Source organism: Gallinula chloropus (genome assembly GCF_964237585.1).
Source record: "Gallinula chloropus genome assembly, chromosome: 10".
Lineage (NCBI taxonomy): Eukaryota > Metazoa > Chordata > Aves > Gruiformes > Rallidae > Gallinula > Gallinula chloropus.
This window is the reverse complement of record NC_140095.1, coordinates 20,381,657-20,397,175: the sequence shown is the minus strand read 5'-3', so window position 1 is coordinate 20,397,175 and position 15,519 is coordinate 20,381,657. Positions and strand designations below refer to the sequence as shown.

The window sequence follows — 15,519 nt, the reverse complement described above, 5'->3', positions numbered from 1 at the left end:
GCAGCTTTTCCTCTCCAGATCTTGCCATGCTGGGTAGTGAGCACCAGTCTTTGCAAAAGCAGAAACCCCCAATGTGGTCCTTCTTAGCTTTGGTATTGAGGGGTTTGAGAGGGTGGGGGGTGTTTCCCTGTGCCCTGCTTCAAACTGCGACCCTCCTGACCTGCTGCCAACGAGTCTGCACCTTCCCAACAGCCCTCGTGGGCACTGGTGACAAGGTTTCTTTTCTGTTGTAGGTAGTAGGGAGCCTGAGCTGAGCACGGTGAGGGAGCCTGTAACCACTGGGAGAACAAGTGGAATATGAGCGAGAACAGCCACTTCCCATTGTCTGTTGCGGGCTGCCAAGAGCTGCATTCCTCGGGCTCCCAGCCGGCTGCACTGGCCTGCGGTGATGGAGAGGAGCAGCTCAGCCAGCCCCCGGAGCCCGCCAGCAGGAGACCCGGCCCCCAGCGCGATGCTCAGTCCTCCCCAGCAGCCGAGGGGCAGCGCGGGGGCCAGGGGGACGAACATCTGGAAGCTGCGGCAGAGCTGGGCGGGAGGCAGGGTGAGCAGGGGCTGGGAACAGATGCTGCCGGCGACAGTGGCCCTGAGGACGGGCCGGTGCTGGAGAACGGTGTGGTTGCAGAGCTGGCTGCGGAGAGGGAGCAGATGCCGACGCAGCAGCAGGATGGTGACATGGCCAGGAGAAGCAGCGTGGATTCTGAGGAGAGGGGCTCCCTCAGCCAGGAGATACCCAGCGAGGGCCTCAGCATGGACCAGTGGCACAGCGCTCTGGGCTTCTCGGAAGCTCTAAGCGCCGAAGAGCAGCTCGGGTGAGTGTGCAGCCGTTGTAACGTCGGCTCAGAGCTGGTTTGTGTGTGTTGCTTCTCAAGCCTCCTGGATTCCAGTTTGCTCTGTGTGTAACTCATCGGTTTAAGGGACTGCAGCTGCTCACGGGGCTGGCTGTGGCTTTTCACTCCTTTTCTCTCTGGGCTTCTCACGCTGCTTTTCCCTGTTACACATGCAGAAAAGCTGTGATTGGAGCCAGTGTCATCCTGCAGAGTCTCTTAAGCAAAGTGGAAGCTTTAGGGATCGCAGGAGTGCTGGTTGTGTCGCTTTGGGGGTGCCCCACTTGCGAGTTGGAGCTTCAGCTGTGACACAGCAGAATTACCTGAGATAACTTAGGACAAGCACGATAGCCAGAGGACAAGGAGGAGTGGGGCTTGTCCAGAAGCCTGCTGTACCCTGGAAGTCCCTGACAGCATGGTTTGCTCTGGCAGTCCCTGAGCTAGCAGGTCACAGCTTGGTACCCCAAGGACTGTGCCATTAGTGACAGAGGGCACAGCACAGAGCTTTGTTCCCTGCTGTAGGTGTTCCCAGTGCCAGGGTGGCACAGGCATAGCAGGAGAGATGGGACAGACCAGTGTCATCCTGCTCTCAGATGCCTGAGGCAAACCAGCATGTGTGCAGTGCCTCTCGGTATGGACAGCCCATTGTCACTGGCTGGGGGGATGCTCACACATCCACAGACCATTTCAGGCCTCTGCAAGAGCCTGAACTCCCTGGGGCTTTGCACATTGGGGCTGAAGGGAAATCACCTCCCAGTTTCAGTCCAGTGCAGGCTTCAGACTGATCTGTCTGTTCAGCGTGCTGTCTGGAGTGTCAGCAGAGCAATGGCAGAGCTGGGAAGCCACACAGCACGTGGGCTGACAACAGGCCTTGTCCCTAATTTGTTGCAACCCTGTGTTGAACAGGCCTCCCTGTAAAAAGGTGCAGTTTGGGTTACCCAAGGTCCCCAGCAAGAAGAAGCATCACTGATTCAACAAGCACAACTGCAGATACTGAAGGGTGTCCAGTGAAGGCAGCCAGTGTCCAGAGAGCGAGGGGAGTGCACCCCCAGGTGGGTCCCAGGGGCTGTGGGAGCTATGCAGTCAGGGCTGAGGTGCCTCCAAGTCTCCCAGGTTGCAAGGGAATTGTATTTGCTTGGTACGTGGCTCCCTGACAGAGATCAAGAGTTCAAGATGAAGCTAAGGGTGGTCAGTGAATGCTGATGCAATCACTGGAAGTGCAATTATTTCAAGGTACTAGGGCATGAACTGGGAGAAGTGGCAGGCTGAGGGTTTGGAGATGATGCAGCCTGACTGGGCTCTGCAGGCACAGCCCATGATCTTACCCTCTAAACATATTCAGTTGTATAGCAAATAAGCCTTTTGGCAAACCTAGTGCACAAAAGACACATCACACAGTGTATTCAGAGGCAGAAGGGCAGCTGGAAAACTTCAGGGACAGAGCAGAAATCTGGGAAACCACTTACTGCCTCGGGACTGTGTTGGCTCACCGTGCTTGCGTTCCTCAGTGCTTTGACTGCCTATCTTCCGGCTAAGCAGCACAAACACGTAGCTGAGCCAAACACAGCATGGAGCTGGGCTGTCCTGACCGTAGCTGACTGTCTGACTCTCCTAGATCAATGTGGGACAGGACTAACAAAGCTGACAGATGGGCCGAGGCACCGAGAAGTCGCTGTCATCCCGCATCATCTCCGAGTTTCCCCAGTTCTTTCTTTCCTCCCCTTCGCTACGTTGCTGTTTCTGTTCTGACCTATTCTGGGTAAAGGAGAATCTGGGGTTTCTCTGTCTCTGGCCTGATGTTTTACTGATGAGCAGTCAGCTGTTCATTCCTGGGGAACAAGTCACTTGTCATCATCCACATGTCGCTACTGCGTTGCTCCTGTGATGCGTTTTGTCCCTGCATCCTGAGGTGCTTTACAAAAAGGGTGTTGGGTCTTGCTCTTCCCACTGAACCAGTGGAAAATTAAAGGGAGAAAAGTCATCTGGGGTTGCTGACTCTGTGGTGGGTCTGGACAAAGAAGCCATGGTTGCCCTGCTGAAGGGAGATCAGTGCATCTGTGCAGGAAATGGTTGTTAAAGAAGTCGGAGGAGTAAAGCCAAAGCCTCAGTGCTTGGCCTGCAGTTTGTGTTTTACCCTCTTTTACCCCCTTTCTAGTTCATCCAGTGGCATCCATTAGCATGTCAGCACACCGATTGTCAAAGCCACATTCTCTGATCTTTGTGGCTGGGTTGCCCAGAGTTCTTTCACCAGAGGACCCCAACATGGGCCTCGCTGATCTCAGGGAGGTCACAGCTCTGCAGTCAGAGGGCTTCACCAGTGCATGATACTCTCTACTTTCAGCTCCATGCAAAAAAAGTCCAACTTGTTAACAGAGGAATCCCCATGTCTGGCTTGTACCTGCCAGTGTGGGACTGCTGCCTTTGCCCACACATTTCCTCCTTCCCCAGCACTCCCTTGGAGCACTTCAGATCCCATTAAATCAAGTTGCAGACAAGCCTTGCAGAAAGCCCCCAGCGTGCCGGCGAGGCAGCCCTGATCTCTATCACACCCCTCTCTGACAGGCCTCCCCACATCCACCAACACAGAAAGCTGGGTTCTACTTTATTACAGCTAATTAACCAGCGAGAAGTGAACTGGAGACAGCTCGGTGCATAAACCCCGGTGCGGTGCAGTAACGCCAACCAGCGGGTCTGCGGCTCCACACGCCTTGCTGGAAGCAATAAACCAGCATCTCAGAGCTGGCTGGGGAAAGCAGCACAGGCAATTAGATACAGCGTTACCTCAACAAGCTTATAAGACCCTGTGATTACCATGTAAATAAATACATAGCTCCTTATTCATGCAAAGCAATTGCCTCCCCCCCCCACCACCACCCCCCGCCACCAACCCCAACGTGTAATCAGTACATGACCCTTCTCTGAGGGGAGGGGATGCCAGGTTCATTCACTAAAACAAGGCCTTTCACTGTCTCCCACGTGGGCCTGGCCTTGCTTGAATTAGGTGCAGTTGGTGGTCCTGGTCTGGTGTAGGCTACAGAAAGTCTCTCTGCTCCATCTTCTCTGGGAGGATGGAAAGGGAGATGTGTTGGTGCCCACTGATCCATCCAGAAACTCATCTCCCATGTGACCTTTCTGGTGCATTGGCAGGGACACAGACCTTTGGTTGGCTGCTGTATGACTTTGGGCTCAGGGGATAAAAAAAGGGATGGAAAATCCAAGCTCTGTGGTGTGACCAGCTAACTGAAATGACTGTTCAGTGTGGTGGGAGAGTGGGAGCTGTCTGGCTTGGGATTATGGCACTGTGGGGCCTCCCAAGTAATATACAGGAGGTGCAGGGCTTGATGGCTCTTGATGGGCTCGATACCCAGGAGTAGCCAGGAGAATGACTACAGGCACAGCTGCAGAGCACAATGCCCCTGGAAACATTCCAAGCACCCCTCCTGCATGGCTGTTCCTGCACAAAGATGTGCTGGTGGCAGCAGGGAAGCGATGCAGGCTGAGGGGAGTTGTGATGGCTCAAAATGCTACTCATAACTTATCACAGACTCACAGAATCACAGGGATGGGAAGGGACCTCCAGAGCCCATGGGGTCCAACCCCCTGCCCAAGCAGGGTCCCTAGGACAGGGTACACAGGTCGGTGTCCAGACAGGGCTGGAATCTCTCCAGAGAAGGAGACTCCACACCCCCTGGGCAGCCTGTCCCAGGGCTCCCTCACCCTCACTGGGAAGAAGTTCTTCCCCAGATTGGTGTGGAACTCCCTGTGCTCCAACTTGAGCCCATCGCCCCTTGTCCTGTCCCCACAGACACTGAGCAGAGGCTGCCCATGTCCCCCTGTGTCCCACCCTTCAGCTATTGATACCCATTGATCAGATCCCCTCTCAGTCTCTTCTCTCCAGGCTGAACAGCCCCAGCTCCCTCAGCCTTTCCTCACAGGGGAGATGCTCCAGGCCCTTCATCATCTCTGTAGCCTCCTCTGGACTCTCTCCAGGAGATCCCTGGCTGTTTGATCCCAGGGAGCCCAGAACTGGACACAACACTCCAGGTGTGGCCTGGCCAGAGCAGAGCAGAGGGGGAAAAGCAGCTTCTTTCTCCCCAGGTTTCTCCTGGGCTGCAGCATGAGGTGTCCAGTCCTGACAGAGCAGATGATGTCAACGTCTGCTGGAAGTGGGGAGAGAGCTTCAGAAACCAGGGGTGTTTTAGGCAGGGCCTTGCAGCCTGCTCTATTCCAGGAGGGGCTGAGCTCTCTCAGCTCATCCCAGCACAATGGGTAATGTGGATCTGACTCAGATGAATTCTCCCAGTGTGGGTTCCTGCTGAAATGTGCAGTGGAATGAATGGCCCTTCAGTCAAAGGCAAATAGTCAGGGTTGCTGAGAGTCACCCATGCTTGTCTGGTAGCCAGGCTTGTGTGTTCACCCATTTTGTAGCCTCCTGCCCTCCTTGTAATGCTGTTTCTGAATCCCACAGGCTAGCTGTGAAGCAGCATGGAGCAGGAGGGGGCTGGATGTGTGTCCATCACCTTTTACATCCCTCTCAGTGGAGAGAAAACAACTTTGTAGCTTGCCTTGCACTTCCAGGGGTCCTCATCTAAGAACAAAGGCTTAGGGTACAGTGTATGAATTGCTCCCTAAAAGCTTCTGCTTTTTCTCCACAGTAAAAGGGATCAAGGACATTTGCTGCAGACATCCAAAGTTAGATGAAATGGCCTTGATCTTAAGGATTTTAATGCTTTTGAAGTAGCCATAATTGGAGCACTTGAAGGGAGATAGAACCTGCAGATTAGATCCATTCTGGCAGAGGATGCAGTGGTAGGTGTCAGATGCAAATGTCTTCAGTTCAGAGGTCTGGCTTTTTGGGCATGAAAGGTTGGCTGGGCCCCTGGGATTGCTCATCATGAACCTTTGACTTTTTCAGCTCTAGACCTTTGTTATAAAACTGGGAACCAGGCTGGTTATTCCACAGAAAAGTCCCAGTAGTCACAGCATCCCTTCCTGCCTCTTCCCCTGCCCCTGAGCCCCAAGTGGAACAAGCCATTACCTTGACAGTATTTTCTACCTTTTGGTCCAGGTTTGCTTCTGGAGATGCCCAGCTGAGCTGCAGTGAGGATGACAAGGAACATTTTCAGTTCAAAGACATCAGGGATGGGTTCAGCTCGACCTTTGAGAAGATTGTTGAGTCTGACCTTATGAAGGGTACATACTACAGCAGCTTGGACTCTTTGGACGTCCTCTCTCTCACAGATGAGACAGACAGCTGTGTCAGTTTTGAGGCCCCACTCACACCATTGATCCAGCAGAGGGTCAAGGAAAGCCCAGAGCTCTTGGAACAGAAACTGGCAGCCCAGCAGAGAGAAGCCCTTCACCACATGGCTGCTGACAAGCAAGAGCAGGCAGCAGCAAAGCCAGTGGAGGGGGATTTTGGGAGCCCGCTCAGGCACTCCATCACCAGCAGCAGGTCAGAGAACGTGCTGAGCCGGTTGTCCTTGAAGAGTATCCCAAATGGGTTCCATGTGGAAGGGTCAGAGGAAGATGCCACCAAGATCATTAACTCCATCAGGTAAGGCACGGGGACCTCCCCGGTCAAAGGGCTCATGGGGTCTTAGTCCAAGAGCAAGGCTCAGAGAACATGATAGAGAAGGAGTTGGGGTTTTTTTCCCTTCGTGCTTCCTCTCATGTGCTGTCATGACAGAGAGGACAAACAGCAATAGGAAAAATTTTCCCACCTGCAGGTAGGACTGCAGCTGGGCACCAAGGTTTCATGGCATTAAACCAGCTAGTCTCCAGTGGTCTGAGTCCTCCCTCTTCTTAAACCCAGGACCCCAACCTGCAGGTGAGTTGCAGGGTCCTGTAGGAACCCTGTGAGTCCAAGAAAAGCCAAGGGTTGGCATTCTGTGTTCTCACTGGCTCTGGAGGGCACCACCATTTGTCTGGCTGTTCCCAAATCCCATCTGTTCTTACAGCAGGCAAAGCCAGTGCTCTTCAGGGCAGGCCACTGCCTTGTCTGCCTGGCATCCACAAAAGCCCTCAGAGGCAGCCCAGCACACTCTCAAATGTCCTCTGAAGTTCAGGGAAACCTCAAGGTTTCACTTGGCACTGGGTGCCCCTGTAGAGCTTTCCCAGAGGCTCTTCTGCAGGCAGTGAGGAGATCAGCAGAGACTTCACTCCTCCAGACCAGCTCAGACTCAAACCATTGTCTCCAGGAGGCAGCAGCTCATCTGCAGGGCAGCTCCTTGCAGGAGGAAGCCAGGCAAGGAGCACCCAGGTCATGCCAGAGCTGGAGCAAGGCTATATGACTAGCTAGGTATCAGACCTTCAACGAGTCACACTGCCCCAAAAATGTCCAAATAGGTGTCATGATGATGCAACTGGTCTTGAGCAAGAAAATAGAGATGCTGCCCTACCTCATGGTCACAGTGGGGCTGCTGTCTGTGGAACAGCTGGTTGCAGTGCCAGCCAGCAACTGGGAGAGGAGCGGCCCTCCAGCAACAGCAGGTCTGCTGCCAGTCCCATTGCATGACTTGTACAAATGCAGTTTCTCATCCTCAGCAAATACTCTGAACTGAAAAGCATACTGCCTATCCCTAAGATTTCCTGATGGTCTACAGCTCTGAAAGAGCATGGCATCCCTTTCCATACCAGTAGAATGAAAGAAAGCCTGAAAAGAAGTCAGGACTGTTTGCTTTGAATGGATACATCCTTATTTCTAAGGGAAAAGCCACCTTCTCTTCAGTCTTTTTCTAAAAACTTGAAATGAAATTTGACCTGAAATGAAAAAGTCCAATGTCCAGTTCACAAATCATCGAATCCCAGACTGGTCTGGGTTGGAAGGGACCCTAAGGGTCACAGAGCTCCAACCCCCTGCCACAGGCAGGGACACCAACCTCCAGGCCTGGAACTACACAAGGTTGCCCAGGGCCCCATCCAACCTGGCCTTGAACACCCCCAGGGATGGGGCATCCACCCCCTCTCTGGGCAGCCTCTTCCAGCCCCTCACCACTCTCTCTGCAAAGAATTTCCCCCTAATATTCAATCTAAACCTTCCTTTCTTTAGCTTTAATCCATCCCCCTTGTCCTGCCAGTCTCTGCCCTTTAACAAGCTGATTCCCTTCCTGTTCCTCTGCTCCCTTCAGGGACTGGAAGGTGCAATGATGTCCCCCCACAGCCTTCTCTTCCCCAGGCTGACCCAGCCCATCTCCCCCATCCTCTCCCCATACAAACGTGTTGTTCTCTCCTCACAGTCTTTGATTAGGACAGGAAGAAACGTACACCCACCATGCCTGTGACTTCCCAGTCACGTTGCTGCTCCTTGAATTGTCTCTTGTTCCCGTGCAGCGACGCCAGCCTGAAAGATGCGCTCTCAGACTCCGACTCGGACATGGGCAGCACGGAGCAGCTGGACCAGGGCAGCACAGACACGCTGGTCAACGGCTGCCGGGCGGACAGCGAGGCGGCCAAGAGGCTGGCCAAGCGCCTCTACAACCTGGAGGGCTTCAAGCGCTGTGACGTGGCACGCCAGCTTGGGAAGAAGTGAGTGGAGACGGGGTGTTTAGCTACAGGGGGCTTCGCTCAGATGGCAGCGTGGTCAGCAGAGACACAGGGGTGGTGGGGAGGATCTAGGAGAGCACTGGTCGTGCTGGGAGAGCAGGGCAACTGGTCTTGAGGACAAGCCTGCTGTTATAAGGATGGAGGTTTTGGGGTGTTGAAGATCCTTCTAGTTGAAGCAGCTCCAAATCCAACCCCAGGACACTCTGCAATCTGCTTGTGTGTATTGGGCATTAACTGCCACAAGCTGCTGTTCACCACAACCAAGAGCTTCCTGTGTTTGGTAAGGGCTCCACCAGGTGCCCGTAAAGGAACCCCCAGGCCCAATGATTTGGGATCCTGACCTGGATTTGCATGGGGCTCTCTGCCAGTTCACAGGTTTTGAACGTCTGCACCCCAGAATATTCTTGCTGCAGTGCCTCCTGACCAAGTCTTTATCAATTGCATGAAGGGGTTGATGGAAAGCACCAGACGTCTGAGCACCTCAGCTGGTCATTTCCTAAGGCAGAAGGGAGATGAGGGTGTTTATCCCAAAGTGGGAGAGTCACAGAGGTTACAGTAACGAGTGCAGCAGTAACAGATTATATCAGGATGCCAGTGTGTGTGAGGACACCAATCCCCATCCTCCTTCTTCTGGGTTAGATACATATAACCTGTGTTGCTGGGGTTTTTTTAGGTCCTTGAACTGTCTCACTCCTGTCCAGACCAGGAGTACACAATTGTCCTCCTACCTTACCTGGGACACAAATGATCTCCTAGAGAGGCTCTTTGTGTCACCTGGCAGCATCCTTGTTCTTCTCTTTGGCTGTGGTTCTTGGAGCAGGTGCAAGCATCATTCTCCTTTCTTGAAGATTTGCCATGACAGCTCACTGGGTGGGAGGGAGTTTCATGCAATTGGTCCCTGAGGGTGCATCTGAGTGTGTCCCTTTGCTAGTTCCTGCAGTCCTCACACCTTGGGAAGCAGCTTGGTGACCCACAGCCTTTAAGTGAAAAATTCTGGTTTGATTAGTTGGGTTTTTGGCATCAAATCATTTCCCAGCACAGTAACTGGATAGAGCTTCAGGCTCTTGGACCACACAGGTGGATTTGCAGAGCAGAACAGGAAGAGGGATGAGGATAGGTGTGTTATAAGTTGGTCTTGCTCACTTCAGATAATGTCAGACCAACCTGCAGTGGTGGGAGCAGAGTAAGTTTAAGTGATGCTTTCAGACCAGCTGAAAGGAGGTTGGCTGGTTAGGAGGGTTAGTCAAAAAAGTAAGATCTCATTTTAAAGCTTTTTAACTCATTTTAACCACTTTATTTTTCTTTGTGTGAATATTGGCAATTTTCTCAAAAAGATAAAACCCAAATCAAACCCCAAAACTGGGGGGTGATCAATCTTCCCAGGCAGCCTTGATGGGAAAGTGTGGTGAAGAGGAGCTCCCACTCACTTTCATCTGCCTTTAGATCTTGTTAGGAATGTAAATTAGGGTGTAGCACCCAGTGCAGGCTGTAGAGACATCTCAAAAGCAATTCAGCCCACCCAAGGTCTGTGTTGGGCTCTAGACATGCCAAGTCTTTTGGCTTTAGGGAGCCTTGGGCAAGTCCAGTCCCTCAAGCCCAGCTTAAGTGAGCAGAGTCCGTCACTGTTCTCCCCTGTTGCTGGCTGCAGTCTGTGGCAGTTGTTGCTGTGTCCCCAGTGCTCAGAGTGCCCAAGCAGGTTCTCAGGAGACTTGGTAAATAGGTGCTCAAACAGAAGGAATCAGACATTCTCTGTGGGAGACTACAACTGCAGGCATGAGGTGGGACCTGAGCTGTGGCAGGGAGAGCACTGGCAAGTTCCCAGCACTGGCACAGCCACTGCACAAGGTCTTCTGCAGACTTGGAGCCAAAAGGATCCCAGAGGAGGCCTGGGGCTTACTTGGTTCTGCTTGTCCTTTGTCATAAGGATGAAGATGCAGTGACATCTCCTTTCACAAATGTGTTCATCTTCTTCATCAGCTCACCTCACCTTGTTGTAAAGTTCCAGGACAAGTGGAGAAGTCTCCCTGGGAAGGCAGCAGGAATCTGCAGGCTGGTCACTGTGGCACTACCTCAGACAGACTAAACCAGGGGCCACAGGGCAACAAGTACATGTTCTTTCCCAGAGCTAGCAATCCCAAATACTGAGATTGTTTTGTGAGTGTGAGCCCTCTGTGGCTTCCTAAGACTTTGAAACAGTCTCCTGTGCAAACTCCAGCACCAATACTTATGTGCTGCCTCTCCAAACTCATCCCACACCTCTCCCCTGGAGCTGTGATGCTGCTCTGCCTGATCCTGCTGTGTGTTGTGCTTCTGAACAGAATCCATTCCAGAGCCTTTGTGGTGTTCATCTCACAGCAGAAGATGAAACAATGCTTCAGGAAAATCAATGAGTTCTGCCCATAAAGTGTCCTGGGGTGAAACTGGCTGTGCAATGCTTGGCAATAGGCTTTCCATTTTATGGGGAGAAGAAAAAGGAATTGTACCCAGCAAAGGCAGAGCATATTGACATCACCTCCCATTTCCTGCCAGCATTCATTGATTATTCTTGAACTTCTGCTACCTGAGTTGTGTAGAAATTAAGAGCACCCATTCTAGCTTTAAAGACAACACATCTCCAAGCATCCTTCAAAAATGTGGCAGGGGAAGGGTTTCTGGAGAAGCATTCAGGGGTGACCAGGGCCAGAAGGTCAGCTGAGCTCTGCTCCAGCTCACAGAACTTCCATCTGACACATGAGCAAGGTGCTGTGGTGAGAGGGTGGGAGGGGAGCCCACAAGGAGGGGGGAGTGGGAATATTACAGGAGGAGGAGGGGACATGCCTGGCAATGGGAGAGGACCAGCGAAGGGAGGAGGTGCCCCATGAGCACAGCACATCCCTCATCCTTTTCCTCCTGGCTTGTTCAGGAGCCAGCTCTGCCTGGCTGACAGCGCAGCAGAGGGGCCCTGGGAGCCAATGTCTCCTTCCCAGGTGGCTGTGGGCATGTTAGGGCCCTTTGGAGGTCTCCCAGCAGCATCTCAAGGTAGGATAAGTGCTCCTGGGTCTGGGGTTGTGTCTGCAGTGTCTTGCTGGGAGTGTGGGCTGGCCAGGAGGCAGCAGTCTGCTGTTCCTCTTGTAGACAGTGTTTCTTCTCTGATGAAAGGGCTGACTACTCCCTCTTTAATTACAGTAACGAGTTTAGCAAGTTGGTAGCAGAGGAGTATCTCAGCTTCTTTGACTTCACTGGCCTGACCCTTGACAAAGCACTCAGGTGAGCTGGTCTCTGGCACTGCTGCGCAGGGCCTGGGCTGGACAGCGCGGAGCAGCGCGGTGGGTTTCTCCTCGGGGCTTCCTGACCCCAGGGAGGCTGTCTGTGTGCTGGCAGCTCCAGGCTGTTCTTTAACCTTTGCTTTGGTGTCACATTTGGCACAAGCTACTGCCACCAAAAGTGGGCTTCGACAGGAGGGCCCCCAACCTGCTTCCCCATGGCGGAGAGCAGCTGTCCCAGGAACCCCACCTCCTACAAAACCCAGAGCAAATGGGAGCAACTTCTTCCCTGGGGATGGACAAGCCATCCTGGTGCCATCAAGCTGGAGGCAGATCAGATCTTGGCTGACAGCATATTTCCCCTCTCAGTTCAGAGCTGCCTCCATAGACACCTTCACACTGTGCCTGCAGGTGGGCCAGGCCAGGGGAGGACAAGGCCCTCCCAGCTGCTCTGAGGAACCCCTTTACATCCCTCCTTAGCATGGGTGGACCTGCCCAGCAGATTGATCCATGATGACTTTACGCATCGCTTTCTCTTTGCAGGAGGTTCCTAAAAGCATTCCCACTGATGGGAGAGACGCAGGAGCGGGAGCGGGTGCTGATCCACTTCTCCCGGCGGTACTGCCAGTGCAACCCAGAGGAGAGCACCTCAGAAGGTACCTGTGTCTTCCCTTGCACACTCACAGTGCACCCCTGTCCCTGAGCCTGAGTGTAAAACCAGCCAGCCCTGAGCCACACGCACTAGGCAGGCAAGGGTGCAGCTCCTCCCTTTCCCTGGGGTCCTGCCCTGCTGTACTGGGATGGACTGGGGACACTGGGTGCTGTACACACGCCAGATGAGTCCCCTCAGGATCTGAAGGTCTGAGCCTGGGTTCCCAAGGAGCCTTGTCCTTGTGAGGTGTGATGAAGGGAAGCTCCTCAGCTGTAGCCTTGGCCACACTTTGCATAGCACCAGGGGAGGAGGTGAGTGGTTCTGAGAGGCTGCAGATTACAGCAGTTGTGGCTTGCAGAGTGGTTGCTGGCAGTGGGAAAATGAGTGGCTGGTGCTCATTCAGCCCAAGACCTTGTCCACTGAATGGAAGAAGACACTTCCATGCAGATTGAGGAATGCCACTGGCTTGCCACACATGGGAACTGTGTTCCTTGCATCTACAACTGGTACAGGGGAGAGTGCAACTGGGTCAAATTCTGAAGCTGCAGAGTTTCTCAGCTACTTTCAGCCCTTCCCCATTGTTTTTTTCAAGAAGTGGGATTTTCTTCTGACATTTTTAAATGGGAAGGGTAATTCCTGGTACACATGTGCACACATGAGCATGGCCACCTACACATGTGCTTACAGAGGTGCCCCCATGGGTGGAAACCAGGCTGCTGTGAGCTGAAGGAAAAAAAGGGAAACAACTGATCCAAGAAACAGTGAGAGAATAGGAGGCTTTGGGACAGCAGTCAGCCCAGAACCTCCCATAGATGCTCCAAAATACACACTGGGAAGGCACACTGACCTGAGCCCAAAGCTGCTTATTTGAAAGGGAAGGAAGCATCTCAGGAATTGATTCTCTCTTGAAGGGGGATGTCCATCACACCATGCCCCCAGCACTGTCAACCCCCATAGAGAAATACATGATATTCCCAGGAGAAGTCCTTCCTTCCTCAGAGATCATGGTTCTTCCAGGAAAGGGAGAAGCCCCTGGGCTCAGTTGCCTTTATCCTGGGATTGTGCTTTTGGTTGCCTTTAGCTGGCAGTGTTTAGAGCTTGACCTTGAGCATGGGGTGCTCAGGGCTTCCCACTGGTCCACACAAATGATGCCTTTGTTTAGCAGCTGATCAGGATGGGGACAGGCCATGGGGATGGCTCTCTGTGGCTGCACATTTCCCCCCACAAGAAGACACCAGTGTGACTTCCCAGCCAGCCTGGGGGTAAGTCACATTGTGACCCTAGGACACCAGCTCACAGGGCAGCGTGCACAAGAGAAACCAGCTAGCAGCATCATGTCTGGCTTGGTCTGTGGAGAAGTCCATCACACCAAGTCAAGAGCAGTGCCAATGACCAAGGTTCCCCTGCCCCCTCCCTGGTACTCTCTAACCCCTTTGTGGGTCCTTGCAAGGACCAGTTCATGTCCCAGGATTCATTTGCATCTCACTGTTGTGAGGTAGTGCATGGACACTAGTCTCCTGACCTTGAGCAGCTTCAGGACACAGCATGGTTTTGAAATCACCAGAAGCCACTGGGCTGTCTGGTACAGAAAAGGGTGTTCTGATGTCTCAAATGGAAGGAAAACCTCCCATGAGTTTTATCAAGTCAGAGGAACAAAAATGCTGCGCTCATTTGTAGTAATAATGTTTGTTGAATAACTCAAGAACTTCACAGGCTTCCTGGGAATGATGGCTAAAGACCCCAGGACAACCCCCTGAGGTGACTGTGCTCAAACTGGGGATAAACTGTGTGCCAGGGTATCTGCTCCATTCTGCAACAGCATCATCACAAAATGGATATGGAGGAAGACTCAGTGGCAAGTCTGGTCTCTAGAAAGCCACTGCCAGGACTGCTGTACAGCCAGTTACCTGGAGACTCTTTCAGGAAAAGGGAAAATTTGAAAGGAAAAAAGCATTTTATTTTTTTAACTATCTAGTGCAGTTGAAAGGAAACAGTGTTCTTGAAAGGCCCCAGAAGTAGCAGCTAGCTTTAGTTTTGCAATGGGTGGGCTGCCAAGACAGCAACCAGTGAAACCACTTGGGAAAGGGGATGCTCACAGCTCTCTGCCTTGTGTTTCAGATGGGATTCATACGCTCACCTGTGCCCTGATGCTGCTGAACACAGACCTTCATGGACATGTAAGTAGTGCTCAGAGCTGCATCCTTCCTCTTCTCCTTTCCAGAGCAGAGGGCTGTCCCCTTGTGCAGGATATGTTGCTAGAAAACTGAGATAGGTTGGCAGAGAGCACACTGAGGCATATCTCCTGCTGACATCAGTTACCTTAAGCACAGGGAATGCAGCTTTCTCCCCAGGACCTGCTGCCTGCATCATCCCTGTCCCAGGAGCTCTCCTGGAGAGTTCTTTGCCACCAGACTCTGTGGTGCTGGCAAACAACAGCACCAAGTGTGGTGTAGACAACTGAGGTTCCCCTCATCCCAGAAACTGCTGCAAAGGAGTCAGTGGTTTCATACATGCCTAGATTTGATCTTTGCTTCCCAAAACACAAAGTAAGTCCCAGCTGTTCCCTTTCCCCAGGGTGTGACAGACAGGGAGTTTCATACCAGAGAGGCCTCTGGACAAAGAGCAGGGTGAGCAGAGCTCAGACCTGGAAAGTGTAGTTGGAAAAGAGCAGAGGCTGTTAAGATGATCTCTCACCACCTTTTAGAGGCTCTTTCAGGTGGCATAGGTTGGATTTGTTCCTGAAAGGTCAACCAGAGTGTAGAGAAGAGAGCAGAGTGGGAGGGAAAATGACTGCAGAGGGGAGATTGGTCTGGACATAGGGACAGCACCACAACTGAGTACCCTTGGAGACCCCTGCCAGGGCATACACCTGGGAGCATGCATGGACTCTGGACCCTGCTTGGTGTTGTGGGAGGCTGTAGGTACCACTGAGCCAGATCTCATCCCTGCTGTTCAAGCCTTATGGTGAGGCACAGGGTGTGGCTGTGAGCCTCAGGGGGTTGTGCCCCCTTTGCAGGGTTAGAGGGGCTCCTCAAGTCTTGGGTCACTGAAGTGCCTTCTTTCATAGCCCCTCCTAGAGCTCAGACCCCCAAGAACTGGTGTGAAGATGGAGAGGGCATGGAGAGATGACTTGTTCTATCAGCCTGCACATCTGAAACCTACACCCCTTTTTGCTGCCCCACTGCCCTGCTGTCCAGGCTGTCATCAGAGCCCTCTTCTGCCTCCAGCTGGAAGCAATGTGTTGTGCATCTGCAGA

At 52.8% G+C, this 15,519-nt stretch overlaps 1 protein-coding gene across 1 annotated transcript in view; it reads left to right on the top strand.

Moving 5' to 3' along the window:
• Positions 1 to 297: 297 nt before the first annotated feature.
• Positions 298 to 15,519, top strand: part of PSD2 (pleckstrin and Sec7 domain containing 2) — a gene marked incomplete at both ends in the record, with an annotated part of 35,747 nt that continues 20,525 nt past the window's right edge. The window contains 6 exons of the mRNA XM_084268614.1: positions 298 to 809; positions 5,893 to 6,381; positions 8,157 to 8,351; positions 11,535 to 11,615; positions 12,155 to 12,267; positions 14,382 to 14,440. Of these exons, the coding sequence (XP_084124740.1) occupies positions 298 to 809; positions 5,893 to 6,381; positions 8,157 to 8,351; positions 11,535 to 11,615; positions 12,155 to 12,267; positions 14,382 to 14,440 (1,449 nt within the window). The remainder of the gene's footprint in view (positions 810 to 5,892; positions 6,382 to 8,156; positions 8,352 to 11,534; positions 11,616 to 12,154; positions 12,268 to 14,381; positions 14,441 to 15,519) is intronic.